This window comes from Dermacentor variabilis, chromosome 3 (genome assembly GCF_050947875.1).
Source record: "Dermacentor variabilis isolate Ectoservices chromosome 3, ASM5094787v1, whole genome shotgun sequence".
Classification (NCBI taxonomy): Eukaryota; Metazoa; Arthropoda; class Arachnida; order Ixodida; family Ixodidae; genus Dermacentor; species Dermacentor variabilis.
Window position 1 is genome coordinate 181,769,617 of NC_134570.1, and position 19,293 is coordinate 181,788,909.

General features: G+C 45.9%; 1 protein-coding gene across 1 annotated transcript in view; it reads left to right on the forward strand.

Annotated features, from left to right (window-relative positions):
• The first annotated feature begins 615 nt into the window (after positions 1-615).
• Positions 616-19,293, forward strand: part of LOC142574349 (alanine aminotransferase 2-like) — a 173,436-nt gene continuing 154,758 nt past the window's right edge. The window contains exons 1-2 of the mRNA XM_075683453.1: positions 616-766; positions 1,073-1,162. Of these exons, the coding sequence (XP_075539568.1) occupies positions 668-766; positions 1,073-1,162 (189 nt within the window). The 5' untranslated portion in view covers positions 616-667. The remainder of the gene's footprint in view (positions 767-1,072; positions 1,163-19,293) is intronic.

Consider the following 19,293-nt stretch of genomic DNA (forward strand, 5'->3'; position numbering starts at 1 on the left):
AAGGGGCCTTGAAGCGGAGGTTGAATTCAGTCTCCAGGTCACTTCGGGTGGGAATGGCTGAAGAAGAGGCTGCTATATTAAACTACACTCCGGGGCATATTTGCTAAATGCAACGATGACCTGTTTTAATAACGCAACATAACTGTTGGGCCCTCTAGTAGACACCGACGGCAATTTGTCACATTTTTGCTTAGGACTTGCACTGGGATTTCATTAAGCGTAGAGGACACTTTAGGCCAAGGGTGGCGCTGCCATTCACTTTCTTGAGCCTAGGTTGAGTGCTATGTGGAGCCAGGCGCAAGAGTTTGAAAGTAAACATTTTCGCTATGAGTTCTCCAGAAAAGAATTCATGGTATTCAAATCTATTATAATGAGCGCCACATCACACACGCTGTCACTCAACTGTAGCATTACGTAGCGCGGAACCACAACAAACGTCACGCAGCCCCTGAAACCTGTCCCGTTATCGCAAATATACAAAGGCGTATGACACGTAAAGCATCAAGCATAGGATGCCACATCTGGAGTAGGCGTATGAAGGTTTATTTTGTCGACATGTTGAACAACGCTATATAAGTACAAAAGTAAGGGCTGTTGCTAGTCGCCATTCTACCATTTGCGCCTTTGCATTGCTTGCGCACGCAAGCTGACCAGAAGCAGGGTGGAAATGAACGAAATCCATGACCACGCGTATGTATACAAAGGCTACGAGGCGTTCTGGCGCATGTTCGAGTTATCAAACAACTTGGAAGCTTTGTTGCAAAATGTAAGCACGACAAGATCTTTTCATTTGCTTTTGTCTCAATGTGAAATAGAAGCTCTAATGCGCCTTTAAGTAACAAAGTCATCCTCTGATATTGACCTCTCAAATGGTGCACTGGAAGACACCCCTGCATTGGCGGGAAAGGATGGTTGGATGCAATGTGTATTCAGAAGTTGAAGAAATTTGTGTATAAGTACCGATTAGAGCTAACACTCATATGGTATTTCACTTATTGCAAATAACTTGAAAATTTACCCGCAGATTTTGTCTCAGCAATATCTGTCTTGCTTTTCTCTCCTTATTTGTTAGGGTGAAGAGCATGGATTTCCCTATCTCATTAGGTGTGACCTCTGCGATCCACAAGCGCAAGGCCAAAAGCCAATAACTTTTCTTCGCCAGGTGAGTGGTGCTACGGACAGCCTCAATATATTATTTATTTATTTATTTATTTATTTATCAACAGTCAATTCTTTTCGCAAGCACACACAGTGTCCTCATAAGTACTCATTATTTCTTTACACGTGCACCAGCTAAGTAATGTGCTCGGATACGGGCAAATGGTCATCCAATAAAAATAAATGCGTGTTTTGGTCCGCCACCATGACCTGGAAAAAGGCATATTCCGTATTTTTAATATCTTAGATAACATGGCAACTGATACGGAATAAGGAGTTGAACTTCTATTAGTTTGTGCGAGAACGGTATAGAAAAGGCAGCGCAAACATGGAAATCGTGGTCTTGCCGTTATGACATAGTATGCTGCCTTTGGGCTTTTCGTCTCTAAACGTGCTCTTACAAATAGCCCTGCAGAGCACAAGAATTTATGCAGTCGTTCGAAACATACATCTGGTAATAGAGAGTTTTCGTTGCATGTGTAATTTTAATGCGATACGTTATACGTTAAGCTCTACGCGCATATGCCCCGCTGCTCTGAGAAACTGCGGTAGACATGACGTAATAGTTCTGCAGAAACACGCAGGGTGGACAGAAATAACTAAAAAAAGAATTACACATCTGCCCAAAGGCAGCAAATCGGTACAAAGGAAACATAAGCGGGTTCCTAGAAAGAAAAGCCTCGCAGCTGAAGAAGAATTCGTTCTGAACCGGGACATGCCAATAGATAAGGATTTTGGCATACTGTCATGTCGTAGCAGGCTAGATAGCAAATTGAAATAATAATGCCAAACGCATAAGCCTCTTAGAATGCCTGCCAAGGTACTACCAACGTTAATAGTGTGGCGATATCTGCTACGTGTACATCGGAACAGTTCCCCGTCTCGGTGACTTTTCGCTGCGCCTTCAAGCGCCAAAAGAAACAGTTGACCTGAATAATATCAGCAAATCACCGTTAATAGTTTGTATTCAGCACGAGATAGGACTAAGTAATGGCTGGTTTTATCATTTATATATTTTTATCACGTCGCAGGCACCATAACAAGGGCAAAAACGCACGGAAGCGAACAATCTGAGCTAGTAAGCGCTTGCCCATGTTACACAGTCGTGGAAACCATCCCCCTTAGCTAACTTCCTTGAGACCTCGAAAAGAGTGCCAAGAAATATGAATAGTGTCCACTTAGAGCCTATCCGCGATAGTGAGATCTGTCATGTATTGATTTTATTTATTAAGAGCTATATACGTGACAATGATGGCAGTCAAATAAGGTCCATAAAGCAACTTATTCATTTTGAGAAATTACCTCAAGAAAACAAGAGACTTGAAGAAAGGGAGAACACGAAGCGTGAGAAACACCGCTTCATGTTGGCCCTTTCTTGAATTCTCGCCTTTTTTTGCGGTAACTTTTCAATATCACGGCTAACCAACTGGCCTACACCCACATTCTGCTATTTTATTGTTTTCATATCTCCTCAGCTAACACTGATAACTTAGCATTTTCACTTGGTGCGTTTTCAAAAATGGTGCAAATATCAATATTTTCTGTGCTATCTAAGGGAGAACATAAGAATAGCCTGACAAATCACCGCCCTATTTCCATTCTACCGGCATTTGCGAAAAAATTAAAACAGAACACTAGGATTCAATATATGCTAATTGAATATTTCCTCAGTTCCCCTTAAAGAGCTTGCTTTCTGAAAGAGCCGGTATACAGAGCACGCACGTTTGGCGCATAGAATGTTTTGAAAGCTTTCAAAAAAGAATATGTTGCACCATTTACACCTTCACTTTTCCAAGGCCTTTGACCGCCTGAACCAGTTAACCTTATTGATTAAGCGCTAACTGCGCGGTATACGAAGTATACTTCGTCCCCTAATAAAATCGTGTTTAGGTAATAAGAGGCAAGGAATGTATGTCCACTGCTATTATTGTGTCTACGGTCAATACGTACCGGGGTACGACAGGAATATACGTCAGGACCATTACTTTTGAACTTCTACAGGAACGACATGGAAATGTTGACTGCTGATGCAGAATACATTTTACTATGATGACACTTCCGGTATTTCGCGCTCGTACATTTCAGTCAAATTATATAAAGATTATTACAGGAGTTCAAAATCTATGCATCTGCAACGTAATGCTGCTTTAGAGATTGACTTAAGCAAACAACTTTTCTTGTTTTTATACCAAGATATTAAACAGCCACGTTGACTCACACTTTTACAATCGGTCAATTTTCCATTGAAATTTCAGACACAGTTAAAATAATTTGTCGTCAAATTTAAAACACATGTGTCACGGGTGAACTGGAGTCAACCGTCCCATTACACAGACATCAAGATCCGTCTGTATAATGGATAAGTTCACATTCTTTTTGAGCTCAGCTGTCAAGCTATACATACATAGTACCCAATCCTTATCTCAACTTAATTACTCTGTCTCGTACGGGGCAGAAGTAGGCTATCTCTTCTAACTCGAATGCATTTGCTGCAAAATAAAGCACTTCGTCATACAGCCGGTATGAAACCAACGCACATAGATCCGAGGTTGAATTCACAATTATTTTCATTCGTAAGTGCCCTTTGCCATTGGCTGGCGGCCTTTACTAAGGGTACGTCCAGCAGGAGGATTGGCTGAAATTTGCTCTTACGTACTTCTCTAGCATGAGTACGTTTTATGAACACTTGCCCTGATTTTTTTTCAATGGCTGAACAGCATGTCAGTTCCCATATTTAGTCGTTCAGTTTAGTTAAGTATTACCAAGGCGTAGGAAACCCCCATAACGTGCTGAAATAGCTCGAAAAATTCAGACGTAATACACATTGACTCACTTTTACAATCGGTCAATCTTCTGTAGAAGTAGTATATACAATTGAAATGTTTACTGTCCATTTTCGAAGAGGTATGTCATGGGTGGACTCAAAGTGAACCGTGCTATTACAGAGACATCACGATCCGTTGTTATATTGGATAAGCTCGAATTCTTTTTGCCGCTAGCTGTCAGACTACACATATATAGTACCCAATCCTTACTTTGCAATAATTACTTTGTCTTGTATGGGGCCGAGTTAGCCTTCCTCTAACTCGGTTGGATGTGCTGCAAAATAAGGCACTGCGTAATACATCCGGTGCGAAACCAGCGCACATACACGTGATCTTTTAAATGGCTAAACTGCCTTCCAATTCACACCTTTACTCATTAAGTTTAGCTAAGTATTATAATCAAGGCAAACAAAGCACTCACAACATGCTAAAATAGCTCGAAACATTCGCACATTATGCACATCTAAATATGTCTAGGGTATGTGAACTACGGAGAATCCCCTTTTTTCTGATGACACTTCGTGACCAAATGCTTTGTTACCCTATTCGTGTAATATTAACACACTTCATCCACACAATATAAAGGTAGACAAAAAACACAACACCCTGCAGGGGCGTCTGCGTCAGCAGGCGTTTGGTGTGTTGCGACACCACGTACCCGAGCACACGAGGCTTGGACCCTCCCGCGTGTAGCCGTGCGCGGCTTAGCCGTGTCCTGGAGGTTGAGCCGATGCCGGGTGTTAGGACCTTTAAGGCCCCCCGGCGGAGGCAACACACCTCTTTGGCCTCTGCTTCACGTAGACGGCACCCCCGGACTGACCCACCCGGGGGAAATCGGTAGTTGCCTTTTCCTGTCTCTCGCTCTCCCTCCAACCTTCGTCTTTTTCTTACTTTCCATCTTTCCTGTCTTCTCCTATCTTCCTCTCACTTCCAATTTTCCAGGCAGCAAGGGTTAACCTTGTGTGAATAACCAACCTAGGTTATCTCATATTTGGTTATAGTGATAACGTACAGCTGGCGTTTGCAGGACCTGTTCTTACAGTCCCTGTAGCGTCCCCTTGTAGGACTCCCCGGTGGGTGGCTGGCGTTATTGCCGAAAATTCAATCCCTTTATGGCAACCTCTTTCCCTCCGCTTCCTGATCGCCCTCAGAACAGAGGGCGCACCGATGATGTATTCCAGTTTTTTGGTGGCAAAAAGAATCCTTCCCTCGTTTTCACGTGATCCACTCTGAAAAACCAGCTAAACCAGTGCGGACTATCTCACCATTCCTTGTTTCTAAGACATTGACTGAAGTCTTTGGTCCATGTTATAAGGCGTCGAGGATGGCAAGCGGTGATCTCCTCTTGGAGCTCCGCGATCAGAAACAATATGAGAAATTGACAAAACTAGTGTCGTTTGGGGAAACCCAAGTAATTGCAACCCCGCACCGTACGATGAACACCAGCCGCGGTGTTGTCTCGGATGATGACTTGCTGGAGCTCACTGAGGATGAACTCTTGGAGGGCTTCAGTGACCAGAATGTTATCAATGTTAAAAGAATTAAGATCAGGCGTGACAGCAAAGAAATCAAGACAAAACACCTTATATTGACTTTCGGCTCAAGTAATCTGCCCGAGTCTGTAGAGGCCGGGTACATCAAGCTTCGTGTTAGGCCATATGTGCCAAACCCCCTGAGATGCTTCAAATGCCAACGTTTCGGCCACAGCTTGCAGAGCTGCCGAGGCCGCCAAACCTGTGCGAAATGCAGTGCCCACGAACACACCTCTGAAGCTTGTGAGAACTCTCTCCACTGCGTGAACTGTGATGGGGAACATGCCGCGTACTCGCGGTCCTGTCCATCACGGAAAAAAGAAAAAGAAATAGTTACAATCAAGGTTAAAGAAAACATATCTTTCAAAGAAGCACGCAGGCGGTTTTCATACCTGCCCAAGAAAAGCTTTGCCGATGTGACGCGTCAGGGGGCAGCGACACAAAGGCTTCCGGCGGCTGTCCGACCCACAGTCAGTGAGTCGCCAGTTACGCCGTCTGCCCCCGCGGCGGTTGCAGCTAGCGCTGCTCCGCCAACCGAGGAGAAGGGACCATCGACCCCGAAGGTGGGCGCAGCCGAGGCTGCCTCAACCTCCCAGGTCCCATCCAGCGCTGGCAACAGCCGGCGCAGCCAAATCCCCCAGGGAGCCCCATCGACCTCCGGGCTGGTGGGCGCAGGGGTCTTGCCCTCCAAGGCGGGACTCTCCCTGGTGACTTCTCGCTCGCAAGAGCACGTGTCCGGCGCCTCACAGGAGGCAATGGACACTACACCTATCCTCATGGCGCATCAAGCGCCTAAGAAGCGGCGAGGCTCCCTCGAACGCTCCAGAAAGGGCAGAACTCCCGTTACAGGGCCTCGAAAGGGCTCTGTAATTTAATCTCTGTAATTTCCATATTCACTACTTCTGTTTCTGTACACACAGCACTTATTGACCTCCAATATGGATACACAAATAATTCAATGGAACGTCAGAGGCCTTCTTTGAAACCTTGATGACGTGCAGGAACTCATCCACAAACACAATCCAAAAGTGCTGTGTCTGCAGGAAACACACTTAAAATCTAAACACACAAATTTCCTGTTACAGTATGTTACGCTTCGCAGAGATCGCGATGATGCTCTCGCATCATCGGGCGGTGTTGCCAGTGTTATTCAGAAAGGCATAGCGTGTCAACGTTTGCAGCTACAAACGCCCCTTGAGGCAGTGGCGGTTCGTGCTGTTCTCCTCAACAAACTTATCACTGTCTGCTCGCTCTACATACCCCCCATTACAAATTAACTAAACATGAATTTCAGTCCTTCATAGAAGAATTGCCAGAACCTTACGTTGTGCTTGGGGATTTCAATGCGCACAGCAGCCTGTGGGGAGACTCTCGTATCGATGCGCGAGGTCGCCTCGTTGAACAGTTCCTTTTTTCGTCCGGTGCGTGTCTGCTGAATAAGAAGACACCCACATATTATTCTCTCGCAAACAGAACATTTTCTTCAATTGACCTCAGCCTAGTTTCCCCTTGTATGCTGTCTGAACTCGAATGGGAGGTCACCAAGAATCCTTACGGAAGCGACCACTTCCCCATACTGCTAAAAACACATAAAGAAAAAGAATGTCTACCACAGGCTCCTAGGTGGAGGATCGATACAGCCGACTGGGAGAAGTTCCGAAACTTAACTAATATATCATGGAATGACATGTCTTGTTTAGGAATTGATGCTGCTGTGCAGTATCTCACAGCCTTCATTATAGACATGGCGTCTAAATGCATATCAGAAGCACATGGCTTGGCATGTAAACGGCGGGTCCCGTGGTGGAACGAAACTGCAGGATCGCTCGTAAGAAACAAAGCAAAGCGTGGGGGTTGCTGCGCGCTTCTCCCACTGCAGAGAATCTAGTCAACTTTAAGCAAGTAAAATCGCAAGGCAGGAGAACCCGCCGACTGGCCAGAAGAAAAAGCTGGCAGAAGTATTTATCGAGCATTAACTCGTTTACAGACGAGGCCAAAGTCTGGAACAGGGTAAATAGAATTAGAGGGCGACAAACATATTCACTCCCCCTGGTAAATACACAAGGCGATACACTGCAAGATCAGGCAGACTCACTTGCGGAGCACTTTCAGAGCGTGTCAAGTTCAAACAATTATTCGCAATCTTTTCTCATATATAAAGAAATAGAAGAACGTAAGCCTTTAACAAGAAAAAGCCGAGAGAATGAGCCTTACAACCGTCCTTTCAGTATTGCCGAATTGAGAGCTGCCTTGAGTGCATGCAAGAGCTCCGCACCAGGATCTGATAGAATCATGTACGAAAAGCTGAAAAACTTACACAATGACACGCAAGTGACACTACTTACACTTTTCAACACAACTGGGACGCAGGGTACCTTCAGACCGCATGGAAAGAAGCCATTGTGATCCCTGTTCTAAAACAAGGCAAAGATCCTTCATCAGTGGCAAGCTACCACCCGATAGCCCTCACAAGTTGCATGTGCAAGGTATTTGAAAAAATGATAAATCGGCGACTGATCCATTTCCTTGAACAGAACAAAATGATTGATCCCTATCAGTGTGGCTTCCGAGAAGGGCGCTCCACAACCGACCATCTTGTACGTATTGAAACAAATATCCGGGACGCATTTATACATAAACAGTTCTTCCTCTCGATATTTCTCGATATGGAAAAGGCGTATGACACAAAGTGGCGATACGGCATCTTGCGAGACTTATCGGAAATGGGCATTCATGATAATATGCTCAACGTAATAAAAAGCTACTTGTCCAATCGTACCTTCCGGGTGAAAGTTGGCAATGTGCTGTCACGTCCTTTTACACAAGAAACTGGTGTACCCCAGGGAGGCGTGCTCAGTTGCACACTTTTTATTGTTAAGATGACAACGCTTCGTGCTTCCTTACCCCCGGCCATTTTGTATTCCGTCTATGTGGATGACATTCAAATAGGCTTCAAATCCTGTAACCTCGCAGTATGCGAGAGACAGGTACAGCATGGTTTGAACAAGGTGTCAGGGTGGGCAGAGAAAAATGGTTTTAAGATCAATCCTCAAAAGAGTTGTTGTGTGCTGTTCACAAGGAGGAGAGGCCTGGTCCCGGATCCTTGCTTGGAAATGTGTGGACATCAGATACCTGTAAACAAAGAGCACAAATTTCTAGGTGTTATACTCGACAATAAACTTACTTTCGTCCCACACAATAAACATCTTAAAGAAAAGTGTCTGAAAACAATGAACTTATTGAAACTTCTATCCCAGACTACATGGGGTAGTGATAGGAAGTGTTTAATGGATCTATACAAGAGCCTAATTCGGTCTCGATTGGATTATGGTGCCGTTGTGTATAACTCTGCCGCCCCGAGCGCGCTAAAGATGCTAGACCCAGTCCACCATCTGGGAATCCGACTGGCCACTGGCGCTTTCAGAACGAGTCCCATACAAAGTCTATATGTGGAATCAAATGAATGGTCTCTCCACCTACAGAGATCATACATTAGCTTTACATATTTCCTTAAAGCACGCTCCAATCCTGAACATCCATGTTTTCATAATGTTACCGATATGACGTGCGCTACACTTTTCAGCAATCGTCCCTCCATAAGACAGCCTTTCTCGCTACGTGTGAAGCAGCTTAGCGATGAAATGCATGTCCCGCTCCTCGAGCATCGCTTAATGCACCTAACCAAGCTCTTACCTCCTTGGGAGTGGCAGGTGATACAATGTGACATATCCTTTATAAAAGTTACAAAGCACGCTCCTGAGGCTGAAATCCGAATGCATTTCCTAGAACTCCAGCACAAGCACTCCTGCGCAGAGTTCTACACAGACGCTTCCAAGTCAAATGCCGGGGTATCCTATGCAGCCGTCGGCCCATCGTTTTCGGAATCCGATGTACTGCATCCGGAAACAGGTATCTTTACGGCCGAGGCCTGCGCACTACTCTCTGCTGTAAAGCACATAAGAAAATCGAAACTTCCAAAAGCAGCGATCTATACAGACTCTCTCAGCGTCGTGAAGGCCTTAATGTCACTCAGCAAACATAAAAATCCCGTATTTAATGAACTATATTCGGTCTTGTGCAAAGCGTACTCATCTAACCAGAATATTATAATATGCTGGGTCCCTGGCCATAGGGGAATTGAAGGTAACGTTCTGGCGGACGAGATGGCCACGTCAATCACATTGCAAGCTGTTAACCCTACCTCTGCGGTGCCTGTCACAGATCTGAGGCCTTTCTTGCGAAGGAGCAAGAAAGGCCTTCTCACTGGCAACACATGTGGGATGCGGAAACGGATAATAAGCTCCACCTGATAAAACCACAGTTAGGATTTTGGCCGTCTACTACAAAATCGCGCCGAACAGATGTCCTATTCTGTCGTCTCAGAATAGGACACACGTTCGGCACCCATAATTTTCTACTCACCGGAAGTGAGCCTCCAACCTGTGGTAGATGCGGGAAGAGGCTGACCGTACTCCACGTCCTCCTGGAGTGTCGGGAAGCCGAATCTGAGAGAAAAAGACATTTTTCATTAGCATACCGACAGCACATTCCTCTTCATCCTGAAATGCTTCTTGGTCCAGAACCGCTTTTTAATACAGACACAGTGCTAGGTTATCTTAAAGATGTGGTCTTACATGTTATTAGTCCCATGAATTCGTAGCGCCTCCTCTCTTGAGAGGATGCCACTGCGATAATTGTTTTGCATAGCACATGCCTCCAGGCCCTTGTGTTTCAAGGGCTCGAAGGAGGCAGTAGTGCTCATGGATTTTTCACAATCACATATATTTTACCTATCGTATCATTCTTTTTACATGCATCTAAATGTTCATAGTACAAGTCACACGTCATCGCCATAATTTTATCACACAGATTTTACGCACTTTAGAGCGTATATTTTAAGGCCTCTTTACAGCCACCTCACACGAACTTCATAGTAATCATAATTACACCGCAAAATCATTAGCACAGACATGGCGCTCTTTGGCCATACCTGGCCCTTGCGCCACAAAACCCCATACATCATCATCATCATCAAAAAACACAACAAAAAAATTAAATGGTTTTATAATGCCACAGTGGTAAATTTTGCACTGTATCTGCTGTATCGTACATGCGGGCCACGTAACACTTCCACTTAGTTAGTTTGAACAAGCACAATAATGGTGTAATTAGCCTGTGTTGTTCTTAGTTTTTTTGCTGTTTCTTTTTCTCGTTCCAATAATGGGATTATTTTTGCTGCTCAAAAATCCTGGCGGCTACAATTATTTACATATGCCCAACAGTTGTGTAAAGGTGGCGCGAACTTCTAAAGCAAATTGATTTTGCTTTTTTCTCGAGCCTCCTTCCATTTCGGGAATGAGAAATACAAATTATTCAAAGTCAGACAGCAAGATAAGACGCATAAGCGGGCAGTGGGCCTTACGTATAATGGTAACGCAGCATGCACGGCATACCTCACCCATGGACTCGAATTACATACGCAGCGAACAGCTCAACGATGAGAACTTGAGATCCACCACCCATCGTCTAAGCTCTCGCCACTCCGACTCGTCCCCCCCCCCTGGTCGACCTGCGTGATGACCTTCTATACCTATGCAATACGAACTCCGATAGTTCAGAATTTCTTGCACTTTCTAATTACTTTCCAATGCACTTTTCTTTCACAGTTTTAGTATGCCTCAGTCGCTGGGCACGTCGGAATAAGCGGCACATGCCCCTGTGTGTGGTGTCAATTATTCTGACCAGGGAGCGGGGGCGGGGGGTCTATTCTGTAAGTACACATGTCTATTTCATGTACATGTCCTCTAAAAAAGTCCATTCTGTATATGCCCATTTCGGCGGCTCCTGAAGTGCTGATTGGCAAGACTGAGGTACCAGAGGGGAGACAGGCGTCCACAGACAGTCTCTTTCTTCCTTATTCAGCTCCACACAATCAGCACCGGCCGAAATGCACCATCTAGGTAGACTGTGCTCAAAATCAGATGTCCTGTCGGGGCTGGAAGTTAACCATAGATCAGTAGAGCCCATGGAAAAACCACAAATGAGGCACTGCAAGGTGACATGGTTCGGGCCTTGGTTGAAGGCATAAAAGTGCAGAGGAAAATTAGTTGTAAAGAAATACTGAGGAACCTGGGTCAATATAATTGTAGGATGTTTAGCTTCGCCTTTATCCCCTTCATTCACAGCGTCCACATTTGTGTACGCGACCTATGTTTGCCATTTCTGTGCAGTGGTAGCAAAGAATCGAGCACAAGCATTAAGCTTAAGGTAAATCGAACATTCTGATAACCTAAATTACTTCCATTTTGTTTCTTAGTCATATGTATCGTTACAGAGTACCGTTTGGTGAAGCCACCACCGTCTTTTACGTGGCGTTTGGTGTTAGGCATGTCGGCAGCAACCTCGAAATATTTTTTTTCTTTTTTGAAATGCTTTCGGTCAAATGATTGCCTGTGCATGTAATTCGAGCGGGTGATTTAATCATTTTTATGAAGAAATGTGGCATAACTGACTTTACAATATTCAAAAATTTAGTTACCTTGTAATTGTGATGACTTATAAAATGCACAAAGTGTCATTCCACCACATTGATTTGCTTTCAGTGGAGTATCAAGCCAACCTGGCATAACATTATCTCTGGTTCGCACATATATCGACAGTCTATCATAATTTGTGACTGAAGGGGTTATGAGTGGAACGCGATAGCCTTATCGGGTCCCGTTGACGCCCAGACCGACACTGGGTGTTCTGCGAAGCGAGGCCCGATAGAAAACAACGGTGGGCCAATCCCGGTAGAAGTGCATAGAATAGCAATGGCTCGCACGCCCTTAAGGCAGAAGGTACGAGCAGTGACTGTTCAGTTGCTCATACCGCCGTAAGCAAGAAAAAAGGGATTTGCGTTTGAGTGTCTGCGTAACAAAGTTGTTTTCTCGTATATTCGAAGTATTCTTTGGTGTATTCTAATTATAATCCGATGCTATCATCTCTGTTGGTTGTGTGTAAGTCGGGCTTTACACATTTTCTGACGCATTTTACTTGAGAAGATCAATTGGCTCAACAAAACTTTTGGGCCACGCGGCCGGCCTGCGTGATTGTGGTTCGGGTTGAACTTTTCGGCAGACAACGCCATCGACGGTGGATGCCGACACCAGGTTTTTCGCGACACCGACCCTCAACTCATTCGCTTATATTCTGCGCAGCTAACGCTTATATAGTGTACGCTTTGTGCTAACGTCCGTGTGTGTTCCACATCAACATCGAAGACTTGGGCCTTCGATGTTGTTTTCCCTACGGGGAATGGTCGCGAGGCCACCGTCGGCACGACGACCTCAATAGTTAGTCTCTCTGAGGTATACTGCGTTCAGCAAATCGGAGGCCTAAACTTCCAAGTCATCGTCAAGAGCATGGCCTCCATGGCTCTAAGCGTCGATGGTGGCGAACGTTGTCCTGTCTTTCCTGTCAGCCCGCAGGTCACCAACATAACCTGCCTCTTTTTGCCGTCCTTCGTTCCTAACAAAGTCCTCGTCCAGGCATTATCACCATGCGGTAAGGTTCTGTCTGTCAACGCTGGTCTTATGAGCAGACGACGTGGCGTGCTCACGGGCACCCGCTTCGTTCGGATGGAAATGAGTACCACAACCCCGGTCCCCAATTACCTGCGAGTTTCTGGTCATCGTGTGACGTTTGACTACCGTGGCTGGCAGCGCGTGTCTCGTCGGTGCGGCTCCAGGGACCCCTACCAGTGCATTCTGTGGCCGTTGTGGTTTCCATGGCCACGAAAGCCACGGATGTGAGCATCCTTGTCGGCGTTGTGGGCATGGTCACCCTACGGTGGCGTGCCCTGTGCGGCGTTCACACTCGGACGCTGCTGCTGGATCCCTTCCCCCTTACCGCCGGCGTCAACTGTTCTTGTGACTGCGCGTCACGCCGCAACCAAAGAAATTGCCCTTACATGAAGAGGCATGCAGCTTGGACAATCACAACGCGCCATGTTCACCGGCCTCCTCTACTGAAAACGAAGACCGTGAGATGGGGGATCGCAACATGCCATGTTTGATGACCTTCCAAGCAGCGAAGGACACGCATGCTGTGGCCGACAGCGCCTCCACTTCGGCTGCTACCATCAGTCCTCCTGATCGCACCAAGGTCTTAAACACAAAGAAAACACCTGACCCTGTGATTACTACAGTGGATACACCTAGGTAATCTGCTGTGGCTTCATCCGCCTCATTTGTATCCCCTGCAATGCCGCATCCGTTACATCTGAATGAACCCCAGGCTGCCGAAGTTGTCGGGGGCAGATGAAATCAATACCGCCACCCTACCGCTACCGCCACCATGCTCACCAGAAAACAGCTTCAGCCTCGGCGTTCATAGCAGCGTTGGACTCTCGCCAAGCCTGGATGGACTGGACATAGAAATAGCGGCCCCACGAGACGTAAAGCGTGCCCATGCGTCAGCCTCTGGCCAGGACGGCGGCCCGGATCGCCGTGCCGAGTTACGGTGGCCCGATAAACCCCGGCCTTTTTCAAGAGGGCTGAAAAAGGGACGTGTGTATTGCGTAACCCATGGACTTGTTCCCAGGGTGCCGACTTGAACACGACCAGGTCAGTTTGGTGATACGTTTAATTAAATATGGCTGGCACCCTGAGCATCATTTCATTAAACGCACAAGGGTTGCGAAGTCCTGTAAAGCAAGCCGAAGTTATCAGCGTGGCCCGCACTAAAAATTATGACATACTGTGTTTGCAAGAAACCAATTTTTTCACAATTGGACATGTTCTTACTTCCAAACGCACTTTTAACCTAGGTTGATTTTTTCCTTCGTAGCATCACGCCCTAGTGGAGTTGGTATTATTTTCAACAGAGCTTTCTTGAGAGATCATCTTGTCCTTTATGATGGGGCAGGTCGGATATTGGCATTTCTTTGTGTACAATCTTCATTTAGGTTACGAATTTTCTGCATATATGGACCCGCGGAGGCCATTTTTTTCGTGACCTGAACCTGTATTTCCTCGAAGGTCGTCACGTGGTGCTTGTTGGGAATTTTAATTGCATCCGAAACACGCAAGCAGATGTGCAAGGACCGGGCTGGGGTCGCCCTGATTCGAGCGCACGGGAGTTGCGTTGCCTCGTCCAGCACTTTTCGTTGCTGGATACACATCGACTTTTTCATGGTTCTTTATGTACCTGGACGTGGCGATGCGTCGACGCGGCGCTTCGTCAAGCAAGTTAGACCGTACCTATGTGCCAAGCAATTTAACTCAGTATGTCGCCTGGTCTGATGTGATAACTTTACCTTCATCCCCTGCATATATTTCCGATCGCAGACCAGTTATACTTGAAATTCGCTTCCCTGCTTCCTCATCAGCAAATCGTTGGCGTCTAGACATCCGCGTTCTACATGACGCGCGCTCGCGCTGTTGTTTGTCAAGAGTCTTGCGCGCCTCTTTCTAGATCTGACCCACAGTCATGGGACGCGCTCAAGATGCAGTGCCGTCTGCATTGTTCAGTCGAAGGACGTGCACTCAGAAGACGTACGTCAGAAGAACTGGCGGATACTGCCACGAAGCTCCGTATTGCCCTTCGGGTCAGTCAACTGACTCTGTTGACGCCTTTATGGCAGCATGAGCTACGGATGCGCTTCCACCGCCTCAGCGCAGCATTGTCTTTGTCAGCTGCAGCTTGGTGATGCAGACGTAATCCGTACGCACAACCTGAAGTTCTGCGCTTCGCAAGAAACTCGCTCTTTAGACAGCCGAACGCATTAGCTTCTGCGGCCCCAAGAGCACTTCCGGTTATATCGTCTCCCACGCGTGATTATTCACTCTTTGTATTTGTAACGCATTTTGAAAACATGGCGCGTACGACTACGCAAATAGATCCTGGCTCTCGATGATTTCGTACAATGCTTAGTGCGCTGCCCCAGGCTCAACCTAAGGTAGCTGATAGTTTTTCTGCACGACCATCAGCCAATGAAGTGAAGGCAGCATTATCTTCCATGAAGCGTGGCTCAGCCCCAGGGCCGGACGAGTTACCCGTTCAGTTTTATCCAACGTTCTGGGAAGATATTCATGCCGCTTTCGTATCTGTTATCAGGCGCTCTTTTGAGAACATTGAATTCCTGTCTAGTTTTCGCCACAGTTATATTGTGCTGATACTTAAGCACGATCCATCATCAGTTCGTCCAGAGGAATGGAGGCAAATCACGCTTCTCAACGTTGACTACAAAACCTTCACAGGTATTGTCACCTGGCGCTTGGGAAGCCTAATGCCTTCCTTAATAGGGCACCATCAGGCATGCTCAGTCCCTGGCAGAGAGACACACTGTTTTTCGTTCGTCACGCGTGACATGATGACATACACATTGTCCAAACCAGCACGGTGTTCTCTTAGTTTCACTAGATCAAGAAAAGGCATTCGATTACATTGAGCGTAGCTACATCTTTATTGTGCAGACCTCGTTCGGCTTTTCGTCAAACTTTCCTGAACTTACAAGGAATGCGTATTCAAATATCCGAAGTACATTGTTCCTTGGTGGTCGTGAAAGTGCACCATTTCCCGTTACTCGTGGTGTTCGTCAAGGGTGCCTTCTATCCGCAGTACTCCTTGTGCTCAGCCTTGAGCCATTTCAGCGCTCAGTAGTGAGAGACCCAACTGTATGCGGTCTCCCACTGCCTGGTAGCGGTGTTGTGAATGTGATAGCCTCCATCGATGACATCACATTATATCTGAGGTACGAAAATTGCTTATCCCGTAGCCTTCGTATTTTCGCTGAGTACAAAAATATTTTAGGTGCTGCGCTAAATTTTTCAAAATGTCGTTATTTGTTCATTGGTTCAGCACACACACGCCTAGCTCCCCTTTTCCGTCTTCAAAAGCGCGATTCTATTCGTATTTTAGGCCTAGATTACACGTATAATGGCATACCAGACTCTGTGGCTCTCAATTCTTGAAGATCTAAGGCGACATATTCAAGATGTTCAAGGGTATGATTTACCCCTATTAGAAAGAAGGTACTTAGCAGAGTTTGTATTTTGCGGCTGAGCGTGGTATGTTTGTCACGTTGTACAGCCACCACTACAGGTTACAATGTCCGTGCATTTCCTTCTTGGTTCCTACTTCAGGTAGGGCACTACAGAACTGGTCTGTCACGCGGCGCGTGGGGAACCACGCTGTCGCGGTGGGTGCGGTTTCCCATCAGTGTCTGTCCGCTGCCGGCTGCTTGCTCTGCGATTTCTGCTCAACTTGTTACGACGTGATCAATGTCCGGCGCGTGAAGTCGCCTGCTATTTCCTTGGTACAAAAATTCGTTACATGTTACTGGGCTTGCACTTAAACCGCGGACTACAAGTGTTAAATGCAACTGCATTCTACTGTACGGCCGTGGCATTTTATCGCCACACACAACAGGTATGTCTTGATGCAGACGTTCTCTAAAACCATGTAGTAGATACTATGCCAGCCTTACTGCTTCCTCTAGTTCCCCCAGCAATAATGCGTCGTGGGATGCGATAACGGCGTCATTTCTGCCTCGTCACCTACGCGAATTCATGCGGCGTCTAGGGTGGCAAGTGCATCGAACTCGTGACAGGCTAGAGCGGTGGGGCGTTGTCCCAATTGCCCCCTTCAATAATCCAATAAACATGTGCTGCTGCAATGCGTCCTTGCCAGAGTATTTTGTACGGCCGTACATACTGGTTTTTGTGACCTTGGAGTTAACCGCTTTATTAAATCTGGTCGCTGCTCACCTGGCCGCCTTGCGCCTTTTTAATTCCTGCGGGGGCCTTTTGTTTATGGCGTAACCGGTGCGAGGCAGTTGGCGCGGGGCATCGTCGCCGCGCTCTGTTTCCACTTCTGCAGAGGCTCTACTCTGATCTACTGTCGATACTGTTAGAGGAGTTGTTCTTCCTTGGAGAAGAGTTCCTTCGACAGTGGTCATGCTGTTTCCTGTTGGTGGCTGATGGATGCGTATGGCTTAATTTTCGACCAGCCTGTTTCTTTTAGCCAGACCATCAGAAGTGTTCATTTGATGCACATAGGATGTAGGTACGCGTGATTTCGGTATGTGTGTGCTGAAATATATATAATCATTTTGTACATACACATTTCATGCACATATTTTCAAAATTGTCTAAAGTGTTCTGTCACATCATCATTGTACATAACCATTGTGTACACTGTATATATGGAACATCATTTTATACATGTGACATTTATTTTATGTGTAACTGCGCCTTTCGGTGGGTGTATGCATACTATATGTTGGTGAGTTAGGACTGGGACACTACTTTGAGAACGTGGCGTGTATCGTTTTTTTACATTTTATTGGCCTGGTCGAATTCTTGCGTGATTGTGACTCACTGTACGTATCATCTCTTGTTGAAATGTCTTGTCTTGTCGAAACTTTTTCTAAGCACATAAACAGCCCGCTAAAGTGCATAAATATCTCTTCTTGAAAAGCGTGGACACAAAATGGAAGAAGAGGTCAAGAATGTTGGCAACCAAGTAGAGGGTAATTCAAAGTGAAAATAGACAGTCAGGACTCATCAGAAAGTGAGAAAAAGCAGAGAGACTTCATAGAATGAAAGGAATGGAAACAAGAAGGACCACGGAAATTTACAACAATTAGAAGAAAGAAATTAGAAGAGAAAGTATGTACGATAACACGCAGGAAAGTGCCTTACTATTTGAGCCTTGAGCTGGTTGCCTAAGGAGATGAACATACCGGTCCGAATATTCGAAACAAAATGAGGCATGTGTATGCTGCATCGAAAATCCGCAAACCACTCAGCTCATTCTAATGGAATGCGAAGCGATTTACCCAGTATCACCCGAAGGTCACGTGAGCGTTGCCTTCTGATGCGAACTGAAATATCAACCGGTAAGCAGTCGAGATAAGCAAGAGACATCTACAGTATTCTTGGCAAATAAGCAGCGAAGAGATTCATACGACCGGGTTGGTTACAGACATAGCTAGCCATACAAATTAGATAGAGCAGTTTTGAGGGAAAAGAAGTTTGGAGAAAAAAATGTTAAATAAGTATATACAAAAATGCTAGAATGTAGAGTATGTACTGCATACCAGAGTAAATCAAATATGCTAGGTGACTATTTGTGACCGACCGGTTTCAAAGAAGATCCAAATAAATCATCATCTTCACATACCACAAGCTATCCCCGCATATTTAGGAAGCCGCCCACGGAGGCTCTAAAGGGGATGATCGAAGAAGCGCTCGTGATGCTTTTGGCCCACCATCCTGGTTGTAGTTTCTCCCGGTATCTAAACCATAATTATATTTTGCTTTTTAAATAATATCAATCCCTGTCAGAATAATATCTGTTTAATGCCATCTGTTTAATGCATGCCATCCATCTGCTGCATACATTTGCTAACTTTTGTTTGTGTTCGTGCTTTAGACAGTTCGGCAGGCTTTTCTACGTTGACTGTGACCTAAGAGAGCAACAACCAAAGAATGCGAAGGTGGACGCCATGCGATCTCTAACTGAATTTCCGCTGATATAGGCTTCGTGGGTTGTAAAAAAACTTAGTTGCAATACATGCGTTAAACGCAGGCGGTGCTCTTGCAGAGACTGCCACGGCCGCTCGATAAAAACATCACAGCAGCCGTTACATTGAACTCTTTGTCAGATAATCGGGCGGCTTGACATGCCGGTGCATTTACCAGTACATGCTCCTTACTGCAAGGTGGATGACCTTGGGGAATAAGGCCAGCTGTCACGGTATAGTGCGCTGGGATCATATTACTAAAGTTTAA